At 46.3% G+C, this 12,334-nt stretch overlaps 1 protein-coding gene across 1 annotated transcript in view; it reads right to left on the minus strand.

Annotated features, from left to right (window-relative positions):
* Positions 1 to 2,529: 2,529 nt before the first annotated feature.
* nf1b (neurofibromin 1b) overlaps positions 2,530 to 12,334 on the minus strand; it is a 73,122-nt gene continuing 63,317 nt past the window's right edge. The window contains exons 48-57 of the mRNA XM_030792369.1: positions 10,230 to 10,361; positions 9,687 to 9,822; positions 9,387 to 9,544; positions 8,766 to 8,888; positions 7,998 to 8,122; positions 6,946 to 7,046; positions 6,540 to 6,682; positions 6,192 to 6,238; positions 5,768 to 5,984; positions 2,530 to 2,696 (exon numbers count right to left, since the gene is read on the minus strand). Of these exons, the coding sequence (XP_030648229.1) occupies positions 2,554 to 2,696; positions 5,768 to 5,984; positions 6,192 to 6,238; positions 6,540 to 6,682; positions 6,946 to 7,046; positions 7,998 to 8,122; positions 8,766 to 8,888; positions 9,387 to 9,544; positions 9,687 to 9,822; positions 10,230 to 10,361 (1,325 nt within the window). The 3' untranslated portion in view covers positions 2,530 to 2,553. The remainder of the gene's footprint in view (positions 2,697 to 5,767; positions 5,985 to 6,191; positions 6,239 to 6,539; positions 6,683 to 6,945; positions 7,047 to 7,997; positions 8,123 to 8,765; positions 8,889 to 9,386; positions 9,545 to 9,686; positions 9,823 to 10,229; positions 10,362 to 12,334) is intronic.

Consider the following 12,334-nt stretch of genomic DNA (forward strand, 5'->3'; position numbering starts at 1 on the left):
TTCTTTCATGACTACGAAATAAAATTTCACAATATATGGTTGTCTCTGGGACGTTTAAAAGAGGCGCGGAGGGGGGGGTGGGGTGGGGGGGGGGGTTTGGCACAGGTGCAAAAAAAAAAAAAAAAAAAGAAAGAAACTGGTTAAGTCTTGCCAATCAGCATGCAGCGTTTGGCATCAGGTGATAGAAGAGGACGAATCACACCACAGGACAGAGGACTAAAGATCAAGGCCTTCAATGTTTCTAAACAAACCTTCCTCTGTGTTATAAGAGAAAACCCGCACCGTCTGCCGTCTGACTCTAAGACAGTTAACTGATGAATTCTCACGGACTGACAGTAAAACAGGACATGGGAGAAGGCATAAGGGGCCCTAAAACAGAAGAGCTTTGGCTAACGCAAGCGTCTCCATGCTGCAGCATCCCAGGGCTTACGGCACTGCATGGACAAAAACCTACACCACCACTGACAGCGTTTCCGCAGGAAGTCTGAGGGGAAGACGACAACAACAGCCAATCAGAGTCTAAGTGAAGAAACACCAGTGTTAAACCTCACTCTTAAGTCTCACAGTGATTCATCACCACTGCATGATGTCATAAGATAATAACCAATCAGAGTCTAAGTGAAGAAACACCAGTGTTAAACCTCACTCTTAAGTCTCACAGTGATTCATCACCACTGCTTGATGTCATAAGATAATAACCAATCAGAGTCTAAGTGAAGAAACACCAGTGTTAAACCTCACTCTTAAGTCTCACAGTGATTCATCACCACTGCACGATGTCATAAGATAATAAACAAGCTGTCCGATCCCACAGCACTCGTCCAACCCGATTCTTCACTCCGCAGTTACTACAGAGGGTAACAAACATTCAACGTCCTTCTCACGTCTCCTGTGTCTCACTATACTGAGGAAACTAAAATAATAACCATATATTTTAACAAATAAACTGCCATTTATAATTATTTACACTGTGAAGCGCATTATTCCCAGACTGATTTTCCTTCCAGAAGATTCTTTTGTGTTATTAATAGAAACCTGTGAGGAATTCTCAGCTGTACCCGGCTGTCATCGTCTGGCAGCAGGTTTCTGATGAGTGTACGTTTGATATTAAGGTTCTGTTTATAATACTATTATCTGCATGTATATACATTTTATGTAGAGCCAAAGTCTACAGTACCTTCCCTCGGTATACAAGACGAGGTTTCCCATTTTTTTTTTTTTTCATATTTCCATAAACAGCAGAGGACCCAAGAAAAGGCACACAGTGAATAAGACAACATCCTAAATGTGCGTGTTTGAGTGTGTGTGTGTGTGTGTGTGAGAACACAATGTTCATATTCTTCTGTGGAACCAGAGACACTCGAGGTCAATTGGATGTCAGGACCGTCCTATGAGAGACCGGATAGTTCAGTGAATAGGGTTACACCACTCTGACACACAGAGGTGTGACAATCAAACCGCTGTCCGATCAGACTGGCCGTCCCTTTTCAATGTCACCCACATACACAAACAGTATTTTCCAATCAATTCAATGCCATCTGATAATGTGCTGGACTGCCCAGCACTGTGCTCTGATGAGGGCAATCGATAATTAAACCACAGACGTCCTGTGGCATGACAGTGATGTGCCTGACTGCTTTATTCCAACCACAGAGCCTCAACATCCGGACAGTGTGTGTGTGTGTGTGTGTGTGTGTGTTTGGGTCCTGCTGCGCTGCTGTGACGGGACAGACTCTGAGTCCTTTCCCCTATGCTGAATATCACTTTCCCATAATCCCTCTGTGAAGAGGCCACCGCCAGGTCCCTGGGCAGAGCGCCGTCTCTCTCAGTGATTCGGCTCCCCTCAGAGCCACCCCTTAAACCAGCCTCGTCTCCACTGGCAAAAACCCTCCGTCACGTAGAATGAAATAAACAAACAAAAAAACAAAGAAAAAAAAGGAATAAACTGCAAGTAAACGGCATGGCATCACATAAAATTGTACAAAACGTTACCAAAAATGTCTGTTTTTCCCCCATTAATACTTTTTCTTCTGTTCAAAATTAAAATAAGGTTTTCAAACATTAACAAAAGGGACTCCTGGTACCCAGGTGCACTGTTGTACGGAGTGCTGTGAATTTCAGTGCCTCGCTTTCCAACAAACATTTCAGAAAAAATGGTCCTGACACAGGAGAGGATGGTTATAAGACTCAAACAAACACAAGCCACTGGGTTTGACTCTGTCCCCGTCAAACATCCAACACTGACTGCCCCCCCCCCAAAAAAAAACCCCAAAACAAAAACAAATAAACAAAACCTGGAACAAACACAAATAAAAGAATATAAGAATGTATATCCCATTCTGTCAGTTTGTCAGGAAATATTGATTATCAGGCAAATATGGCCGACAGCAGACGTGAGGAAGGTTTTTTTTTGTTTTGTTTTGTTTTTTTTTTTTTAAACAAAAACCAAAACCAGAGAGTTTTTATCAGTATGAGGAGCGGAGCGGAGGAGTATCAGAGTAAAGTGCAGCATGATGACTGGCCTTGTGGCCTGTAGGTGGCGCTCTCTCTCTCTCATACGATCTTCTTAATGCTCGGTCTTTTGAAGCTGCCGGCACTGCGCTGTTTCTGCACCTGGCTGGCTGAGCCGTGGCGAGTGCGCCCCCCGGTGGACAGGCCTGTGGTGGGAGACAGCTCCACGTTCTCCTTATCAATCCCTACACACAACAACACACAACACAGGAGGACAGTTAGACTGACGTCAGTCAAACAGAGCCAAAAGACAGAACTACAGCTGAATGTTGTTACTATAAGAGGATCTGATGTCAGAGGTCACAACATGGGAATAAAAGCCAGCGGCTACTAAAAGCCTTTCAATGGCTTTTAAAAAAGGCAGAGGAGATGTTGTAGGAACTTTCACGACACCTATTCCAATGTCTTGCGTGATCATGTGTTTGCATGTAATGCAACTGAAGTACACGGCAGATGTGCATGCTCTCTGTGCATGCTCATACAGACACTGGTGTCTACAACAGCAAGACAAAATAAAGAGACCTAATCTATAGCACAGAAAGATTATTTCAGTCAGTGGAAGATTGGTTACACAAGGTCAGTTCTCTGTGGCTGCCTGAAACATTCTGAGAGATCTTGGTCCACAGTTCTGCAGGATCCCACCAGGACAGATCAGTGCGGAATCACATGATCTGTTCACTACAACCCATAAGAGCTTAGAGCAGCCTCTTTTCACACTGTGCACTGTGACAGTGTGTAGTCAGTCCTGCCTCATACTCACACACACACACACACACACACACACACACAGACACAGATACAGACACATACACACACACACAAACACACACACACAGACACATACACATACACATACACACACACACACACACACCAACACACACACCTACACACACACAGCAACACAGCAACACCAACACACACAAACACACACACCAACATACATACACATACATATACACACACAGACACAAACACACAGACAGACAAACAGATATAAACACACACAGAAACAGACACATACACACACACACACACAGACACACACACACACACACACACACACGGTGTGAGTGTGTAGCAGTGCAGTACCTGGATGGACGAGTTGAGGAGGGAATACAGCAGACTTAGAGCATGGCAGAGAGGCTTCATACACACACACACACACACGCACACACATGCACACACGCACACATGCATACACACGCACACACACACACACACACACACGCACACGCACACATGCATACACACACACACACACACACACACACACACACATACACACACGCACACATGCATACACACGCATACACACACACGCACCCACATGCACACACATACACACACACACACACACACACAGTGGGAAAGAAACAGGAGTGAGTGACAATGGCAACCCAAAGTAACAAGAAACAGAAAACAACACAATTAACAGAAAATAAAAGAAAACTAAAACACAAAACAGAACAATAAACAAATTGATAAACAATAATCAGAATAAACAGTCATACTGAATAATAAATGATGCGTTGAAATAAGAAAAAAGCGTAAGTGAAGGATCTCTGAGATCACACGCTGGTGGAAACAACAAGGCTGACACGGGACAAATTAAAGCATAAATTATAATCTAATTAAGATTATGATGCTGTATCATCATGTTACTTGGGTGGCCAGATAACAACTAAACTCAAAGCTGTACTTGCATGGGAGTGTAAGAGACTTAAAGGGGACAGGGTGAGGAGACAACATGCATCCCTCAGAGAAAAGCCAAAGATTTGACTGTGGTTTGAATTTATGAAGTTGTTGGGATTTGAACAAACCTGACATGGTGAGGGTTATACTTGTATACTACAAGAGTACATCTAGGTATAGAGATAAAAAAAAGTAGAGAGGCAGGTGGGGGAGCGTCTAAACGGTGCAGGCTGTCCCCTGTCACCCATCATCTGGACATGAGAAGGACATCTGATGTTTCTGTGTCTGTCTGTGTTTTAAGGACATACACCTCATACACAGCTTGTTTAGGTGGTGTGATGAAGCCAGCAGAGAAGCACAGTGTCTGGGTTAGAGTTTTAAAGCAGGAAAGATTTCAATGAGACAAAACTGAAAAAAACAAACCAAAAACAAAACCCCAATAAATCTGATGCGAACCCAGATGCACTCTGGGAGCACACATTTCATTCATTCTCTTAACAGGTCAACGAGGCTGAGAAAATGTCAAAAAGAGAGGGGAAAAAAAAACCAAGCTTTGAATCACATTGCTTCAGTTACTGCTGAAAGGTGCTGCAGGCAAGGGTGGATTAAGATCATTTGTGTTATTGGCTGGAATGAGGGAGAGCTTGTCAGTCTGTCACCGTGAGTACTATTAGAATGAGGACTCTCTCTTTCCTTTTTTGAGGCTATGGGTATCTGAACATGTGGCTGTGCCTTAAATCAGTTAAAGACTTAATGACTATGGGGAGACAGTACAACACACAACATGAGACTGAAGAAGTGGAGGGCGGGACAGAGAGAGAAAGAGACAGAGAGAGAGAGAGAGAGAAAGAGAGAGAGAGAGAGAGAGAAAGAGAGAGAGAGAGAGAGAGAGAAAGGGGGAGAGAGAGAGAGAGAAAGAGAGAGAGAGAGAGAGAAAGTGGGGGAGAGAGAGAGAGAGAAGGGAGGAGAGAGAAAGGGGGAGAAAGAGAGACAGAGAGAGAGAGAAAGAGAGAGAGAATGAGAGAGTGAGAGAGTGAGAGTGAGAGAGAGAGGGAGAGGGAGAGAGAGAGAGAGCGTGAGAGAGAGAGAGTAGGGCTGCTTTGTCCCTTATGCTATGTTACTGATAGCTTTGCTTGGGCTCCAGGAATGATGAGGTGCTCTTCTAATTCACACTGTGCATGTCTGTGTCTGTGTGTGCATGAGTGAGTTTGTGTGTATGTGAGTGAGTGTGCATGTGTGTGTGAGTTTGTGTGTATATGAGTGAGTGTGCACGTGTGTGTATATATGAGTGTGTGTGTGTGCATGTCTGTATATGGGTGCGTGCGTGTGTGTGTGTATCTGCTGACCTGGAGAGTGCTGGGAGGTGGCCAGTGAGGTCATAGAGTTGGACAGGTTGTGTGTATATGGGTGTGTGCGTGTATATGGGTGTGTGTGTGTGTGTATCTGCTGACCTGGAGAGCGCTGGGAGGTGGCCAGTGAGGTCATAGAGTTGGATAGGTTGTGTTTTAGGGATGTGTGTGTGTATATGGGTGTGTGTGTGTGTGTGTGTGTATCTGCTGACCTGGAGAGTGCTGGGAGGTGGCCAGTGAGGTCATAGAGTTGGACAGGTTGAGGTTGGCGGTGATGCTGAGTTGGCTCTGGATGGTGGGGGGGTACGGGGAGGTGGGTGTCCTCAGCGACTCCTCACTCGCCTCCTCGTCGATACCAGGCAGATAGGTGTCAATCAAAGCGTCCAGAAACTTCACGATCAGCTCAGCGTAGTCGGGAATCTGGGTTTGCTGTGGACAGCAGAGAAAGCCCACTGACTCTTAACGGACTCCGCATTGTTTTAAACGCACGGTCAAGCCAGTAGAGCAGAAACATCAATCAAACATCAGTGGGTAAAATCTTCTAGAGAGGAAATAAACGATTTCCAAGTTTACATTTCTAAGACCTCTGAGAGGCAGTGCAGAGATACATGTCATGGATGCTGTGTGGTCCAGTACCTTGGAAAAGGGTCCAGCAAACCTCCACAGTCCATTAAACCCAAAACCTGTAAATGGGAAGAGTCAGAAAAACAGCAAGTGAGAGAGAAAGAGGGAGAGAGAGAGAGAGAGAGAGAGAGAGAGAGAGAGAGAGAGAAAGAACAGAGCAACACAGCTGCTCACTCACAGTATTGTATCGACTGTACAGAACTACGGCTGAACATAACTGGGCATGATTCTGGAGACATTCTCACTTCCGTGCATGACCTGCTACCACCTTAACGTAGAGTAGTTCAGACCCTGTCTGTGTTTAGTTTGTCAGGGTCATTTGAGGGGCATGTGTGTGGATGTGAAGGGTGGGGTGTTTACTCTGGAGGTAGGACGGCTGGTACTGGGGCGGGGACTCCTCATGGTAGACCACACTCTGTACTATGCCATGCACTGGATTCAGCAGGTTAGGGTCCTGGCACATGGACAGTAACGTGCTGATCTTAGAGTCCAACAGGTTGTGCCTGGAAACAAAACAAAAGCAGAGGGACAGAGAGAGAGAGAGAGAGAGAGAGAGAGAGAGAGAGAGAGAGAGAGAGAGAGAGAGAGAGAGAGAGAGAGAGAGAGAGAGAGAGAGAAAGCCATCAGACATCAGGAGATCCAAAGGTTTGGTGTATTTATTCCAGTGAGGAGAAACACCACGATGGGTTTCCAAAATCTTGAATCAAGACGAATCAGTCACAACTCAGAAACGACTGCACACCGGTGAAGAGGCGGAGGGACTTACACGACAGGAAAGACTTTCGGGAAGACGACACTTGCTTCTGCTAAAAACTCATAGAGGATCCTCTGGTCAAACTCATCAGTTGTGTTTTTCACCTGTGTGGCCTAAAACAGGATTAAAAAAAAAAATTAACATGCACACACTTTCAAAGCTTCTAAGCGACTTGTCGAGGTACTGCATTATCGGATAGCGCTGTGGCTGACAACGTCATGCTTATAGAAAAAAAAATCCTCAGAGACTAATCACAAGAAGTGAAATTCATGAGAGATGTGAGAGAGAAAGAGAGAGAGCAAGACTGGCATAAAGATTAACAAAAACAGAACCAAAATAAGAGACAGAACATTCAGTGAACTTTACACACACACACACAAACAAACACACACACACACACAGAGCACAAACAGATGGGGCTGAGCTGAGAGTGTGGTTGGAAAAAGGAACTGAGAGTGTGGGAACACGAGTCATAATACATGACGAGAAACTGAGGGCAGCAGGCAGGGAGGATAGAAAGAGACAGGGCAGAAATAGGAGAGAGAGACAGGACTGGCAGAGAGAGGAGAGAGAGACAGGACTGCCAGAGGAGAGAGAGACAGGGCAGAAAGAGAAAAGAGAGACACAGCAGAGAGAGGAGAGAGAGACAGGGCAGAGAGAAGAGAGAGAGACAGGACTGCCAGAGGAGAGAGAGACAGGACTGCCAGAGAGAGGAGAGAGAGACAGGACTGCCAGAGGAGAGAGAGACAGGGCAGAAAGAGAAAAGAGAGACACAGCAGAGAGAGGAGAGAGAGACAGGACTGCCAGAGAGAGGAGAGAGAGACAGGACTGCCAGAGGAGAGAGAGACAGGGCAGAAAGAGAAAAGAGAGACACAGCAGAGAGAGGAGAGAGAGACAGGGCAGAGAGAAGAGAGAGAGACAGGACTGCCAGAGGAGAGAGAGACAGGACTGCCAGAGAGAGGAGAGAGAGACAGGACTGCCAGAGGATAGAGAGACAGGGCAGAGAGAGAAAAGAGAAACAGGTCAGTGAAACGTGGCAGTGAGGGGGCAGAGGCCTGTCTTACCAGGACAGTCAGGAGGAGGGCCTGGATTTTGGGATCCGTTAGCACCTCCTCATCGAGCAAAACGTTGGACTCAGACAAGGAGACTTTCCGCAAGTGGTGATGCTGCTGTGAAATTCTTTGGGTCTCTGTATCAGAGAGACAGGCGAGAGAAAGCCTGAGTCAACCATCCAAACACTCATCTGATAAACACCTGTCTAATAAACACTCATCATCCAAATACTCGTCTGACAAACACTCGTCTGACAAACACTCATCATCCAAGTACTTGTCTGATAAACACTGGTCTGATGAACACTTGTCTGATAAACACTCGTCTGACAAACACTCGTCTGACAAACACTCGTCTGACAAACACTCATCATCCAAGTACTTGTCTGATAAACACTCGTCTGATAAACACTTGTCTGATAAATGCTCGTCTGATAAACACTTGTCTGATAAATACTCGTCTGATAAACACTCGTCTGATAAACACTCGTCTGACAAACACTCGTCTGACAAACACTCGTCTGACAAACACTCATCATCCAAGTACTTGTCTGATAAACACTCGTCTGATAAACACTCGTCTGATAAACACTCGTCTGATAAATACTCGTCTGATAAACACTCGTCTGATAAACACTCGTCTGATAAACACTCGTCTGATAAATACTCGTCTGATAAATACTCGTCTGATAAACACTCATCTGATAAACACTCGTCTGATAAACACTGGTCTGATGAGCGTGTGTGGTGCCCATCTGAGGGACTGGATTAATCCCTTACCAGTTTCATAATCGGTCTCTGCCACTCTCCGCATCTTGGGAGGTGTGGTGATTCCAGACTCTACCTCTGGTCTCTTCGGAGCCTTGGTGTCTGAGATCAGGTGATCAAAGCTCTTCCTAGTGCCTATGGAGACAAAAAACCCCTCGTCTGCTTGATTTAAAAATGACTTCTGAAACTGGCAGAAGCATGTGGCTGGAGCACAGTTCCACAGCCCAAAACTGCAGCAGTGCTAAACGTGGTCCAGCCAACAATACCACAAACAAAACCACCATTAAAGAGGATGTGGGACCAAGATGCTTTCTTCTCGTCAGGCTAGCACGTCCTAAAGACACACATCCCCACTCGCTCACTCACTCGCTCACTCGCTCGCTCGCTCCCTCCCTCCCTCATTCACTCCCTCACTCACTCCCTCACTCACTCCCTCTCTAAGCCGCTTGTCCTAATTAAGATCACAGGGCTGCAGGAGCCGATCCCAGCATTCATTGGACGAAAGACAGGGAAACACCCTCAACAGTTCGCTGGTCCGACACATGTCCTCTGAGCGGGTAAAACAAAAAAACAGCTTTATCGCGATGTTGATTGGTGTGGTTTTTGTTTTGTTTTGTTTTGTTTGTTTTTTACCTAGGAGTTTCTTGGTGTTGGCCTGGGAGGGCTGGCCCATGTCAAGGCTCATGGACTTTCGCGTGCGGGGGCTTATCTGACCCACCGTGGGGTAGTGGGCGACCAAATACCGCTCTGATACTTTGGGAGACATCCAGGGCTGGCTCTCCCGAAACGCCCTACACAGGGAGGAGAGGAAGGGAGAGGGAGAGGAGGAAGAAGATGAAAGCTGGGTTAAAACGGGTAAAAAGCGGGTGATGATACATGTGCTGTTTTCTGCTGCTACATATTAGGAAGTGAGAAAAGCTCCCGGCCTCTCACCTGCAGCTGGGGTCGCTATGGTGCCCAGAGTATGTATCCATGGGGACGTTCTCCATGGCAATGTCAGAGATGAGCAGTGACTTCCTGTGTTTAAGGCTGCAGCGGCTGCGCACTTCTTCCGACACGGTGAGCAGAGCTGCGTGTGTGTGCGCGGTTCGTGCAAGCAGATAGTCAAGTGTTACTTTAACAATTCAAAGCCTTTATTTATACACTATAGCTGGCCAAGAACTGCCAGGGTCAAACGTGATAGAAAAGCACTCATCATTTTCCAGTCTATGGAAAATAAGACTCGTTACTATAAAACTGATACCGCCACTGCAAGGGACATGATTCAGAATACAAAAAAATGTACGTTTATATCGATATATTCAGCTGGAACTCTTATCTGGAGCAGACTTTTTTTTTCTTTTCCTTTTTTTCTAATGTCAGAGGTCACATACCTCTAGAACATTTACAATTTTGGACTTTAAGACTTTTGCTTAAGGGCATGTTGGCGGAGCCCCAGGGCCCCGCCCCCTCCCCCGGCCCTTCAGGCCCCCTTACCTGCCAGGTAGGCCACAGTCTGAGTGTTCACCTCAAACTTGTCACAGTTGAGATGTTTTCCCACCAGCCCTAGCAGTGTGTGTAGGATGCGCACGGTCCGAGCCACCGTGGTGGGAGACGGGTGTCTGTATCCTGGGCAAAGAAAAGGAGAGAGAGAGAGAGAGAGGGGGGGGGGGGGGGGGAGTGAGAGAGAGAGAGAGAGAGAGAGAGAGGGGGGGGGGGAGTGAGAGAGAGAGAGAGAGAGAGAGAGAGAGGGGGGGGGGAGGGAGAGATGGGGGGTGAGAGAGAGGAAGAGAGAGAGAGGAAGACAGGAAGAGAGAGAGAGGCGGAGAGGGAGAGAGAGAGACAGAGAGACAGAGAGAGAGAGACTGTCGTAATCACACCTCCACACCCACAGTCACCCACAGTCACCTAGCTCTCCTTCTAATGATTCGTCTGAGCTACATGGAACTGGCCTTTAAATATGAAACCTCTCATGAGAGGAGCTGTGGTTATGGGACAAAAAAATATACGCAGCCCCTCCACGCAGTCCAAAAATGACAGATATATATTTAAACTGGCGGGAAAAAATAGCACGCTTCTCATCAATCATGCCGCATGTGCATCTCTGTGTTTAGTAGAGACCTGTGTGTGTCCCTCTGTGTGTGTTTAGTAGAGACCTGTGTGTGTCTGTCTGTGTGTGTGTGTTTAGTGTGTCTGTCTGTCTGTGTGTGTTTAGTGTGTCTGTCTGTGTGTGTGTGTGTTTAGTGTGTCTGCCTGTCTGTGTGTGTTTAGTAGAGACCTGCGTGTGTCTGTCTGTGTGTGTGTGTTTAGTGTGTCTGTCTGTCTGTGTGTGTTTAGTGTGTCTGTCTGTCTGTGCGTGTTTAGTGTGTCTGTCTGTTTGTGTGTGTTTAGTAGAGACCTGCGTGTGTCTGTCTGTGTGTGTGTGTTTAGTGTGTCTGTCTGTCTGTGTGTGTTTAGTGTGCCTGTCTGTCTGTGCGTGTTTAGTGTGTCTGTCTGTCTGTATGTGTGTGTTTAGTATGTGTGTCTGTCTGTGTGTGTGTGTGTGTTTAGTGTGTGTGTCTGTCTGTCTGTCTGTGTTTAGTGTGTGTGTCTGTCTGTATGTGTGTCAGGCCGCTCCAGCTCGTGCAGAACGCCACAGCACGCCTGGTATTCAACCTCCCTAAGCACTCTGATGTCACTTCACTGCTTACTGCACTCCACTGGCTTCCGGTAGCAGCCCGCATCCAGTTCAAGACACTGGTGCTGGCCTACCAGGCCACAAGAGGCTCCGCCCCATCATACCTTCAGTCCCTTATAACTCTGTATACCCCTACTAGAACCCTCCACTCTTCAACCTCTGGTCCCCTCACTTCGGGAATCTCTGACCATCTTCCGCAGGAAACTGAAAACCCACCTCTTTAGAACCCACCTGTCCCCCACTGCCTAACCCTCCCTTTCCTTAAAAAAAAAAAAAAAAAAGCTTGTCTTGTATCTGTGTTTGTCAAAGTATTCCAGGGGCGCAATACGAAGGGGTAAATTGACGCTCAGTCTTATTGTGATCTCAGCTGATGCACTGATTGTAAGTCGCTTTGGCTAAAAGCATCTGTCAAATAACTAAATAGTAAATTGTGTGTCTGTCTGTATGTGTGTGTTTAGTGCATGTGTCTGTCTGTCTGTGTGTGTTTAGTATGTGTGTCTGTCTGCGTGTTTAGTGTGTGTCTCAGTGTGTTTAGTGTGTGTCTGTATATATGTTTAGTATGTGTGTCTGTCTGCGTGTTTACTGTGTGTCTGTCAGTGTGTTTAGTGTGTGTCTGTGTGTGTGTTTAGTGTGTGTGAGTCCGTGTGTTAAGTGTGTGTCTCTGTTTAGTGTGTGTGTGTCTGTGTGTTTAGTGTGTGTGTGTCTGTGTGTTTAGTGTGTGTGAGTCCGTGTGTTAAGTGTGTGTGTGTCTGTATATATGTTTAGTATGTGTGTCTGTCTGCGTGTTTAGTGTGTGTCTGTGTGTTTAGTGTGTGTGTGTCTGTGTGTTTAGTGTGTGTGAGTCCGTGTGTTAAGTGCGTGTCTGTGTTTAGTGTGTGTGTGTAATTGTGTGTTTAGTGTGTGTGTGTCTCTGTGTTGAGTGTGT

The sequence above is a fragment of the Chanos chanos genome, chromosome 15 (genome assembly GCF_902362185.1).
Source record: "Chanos chanos chromosome 15, fChaCha1.1, whole genome shotgun sequence".
Classification (NCBI taxonomy): Eukaryota; Metazoa; Chordata; class Actinopteri; order Gonorynchiformes; family Chanidae; genus Chanos; species Chanos chanos.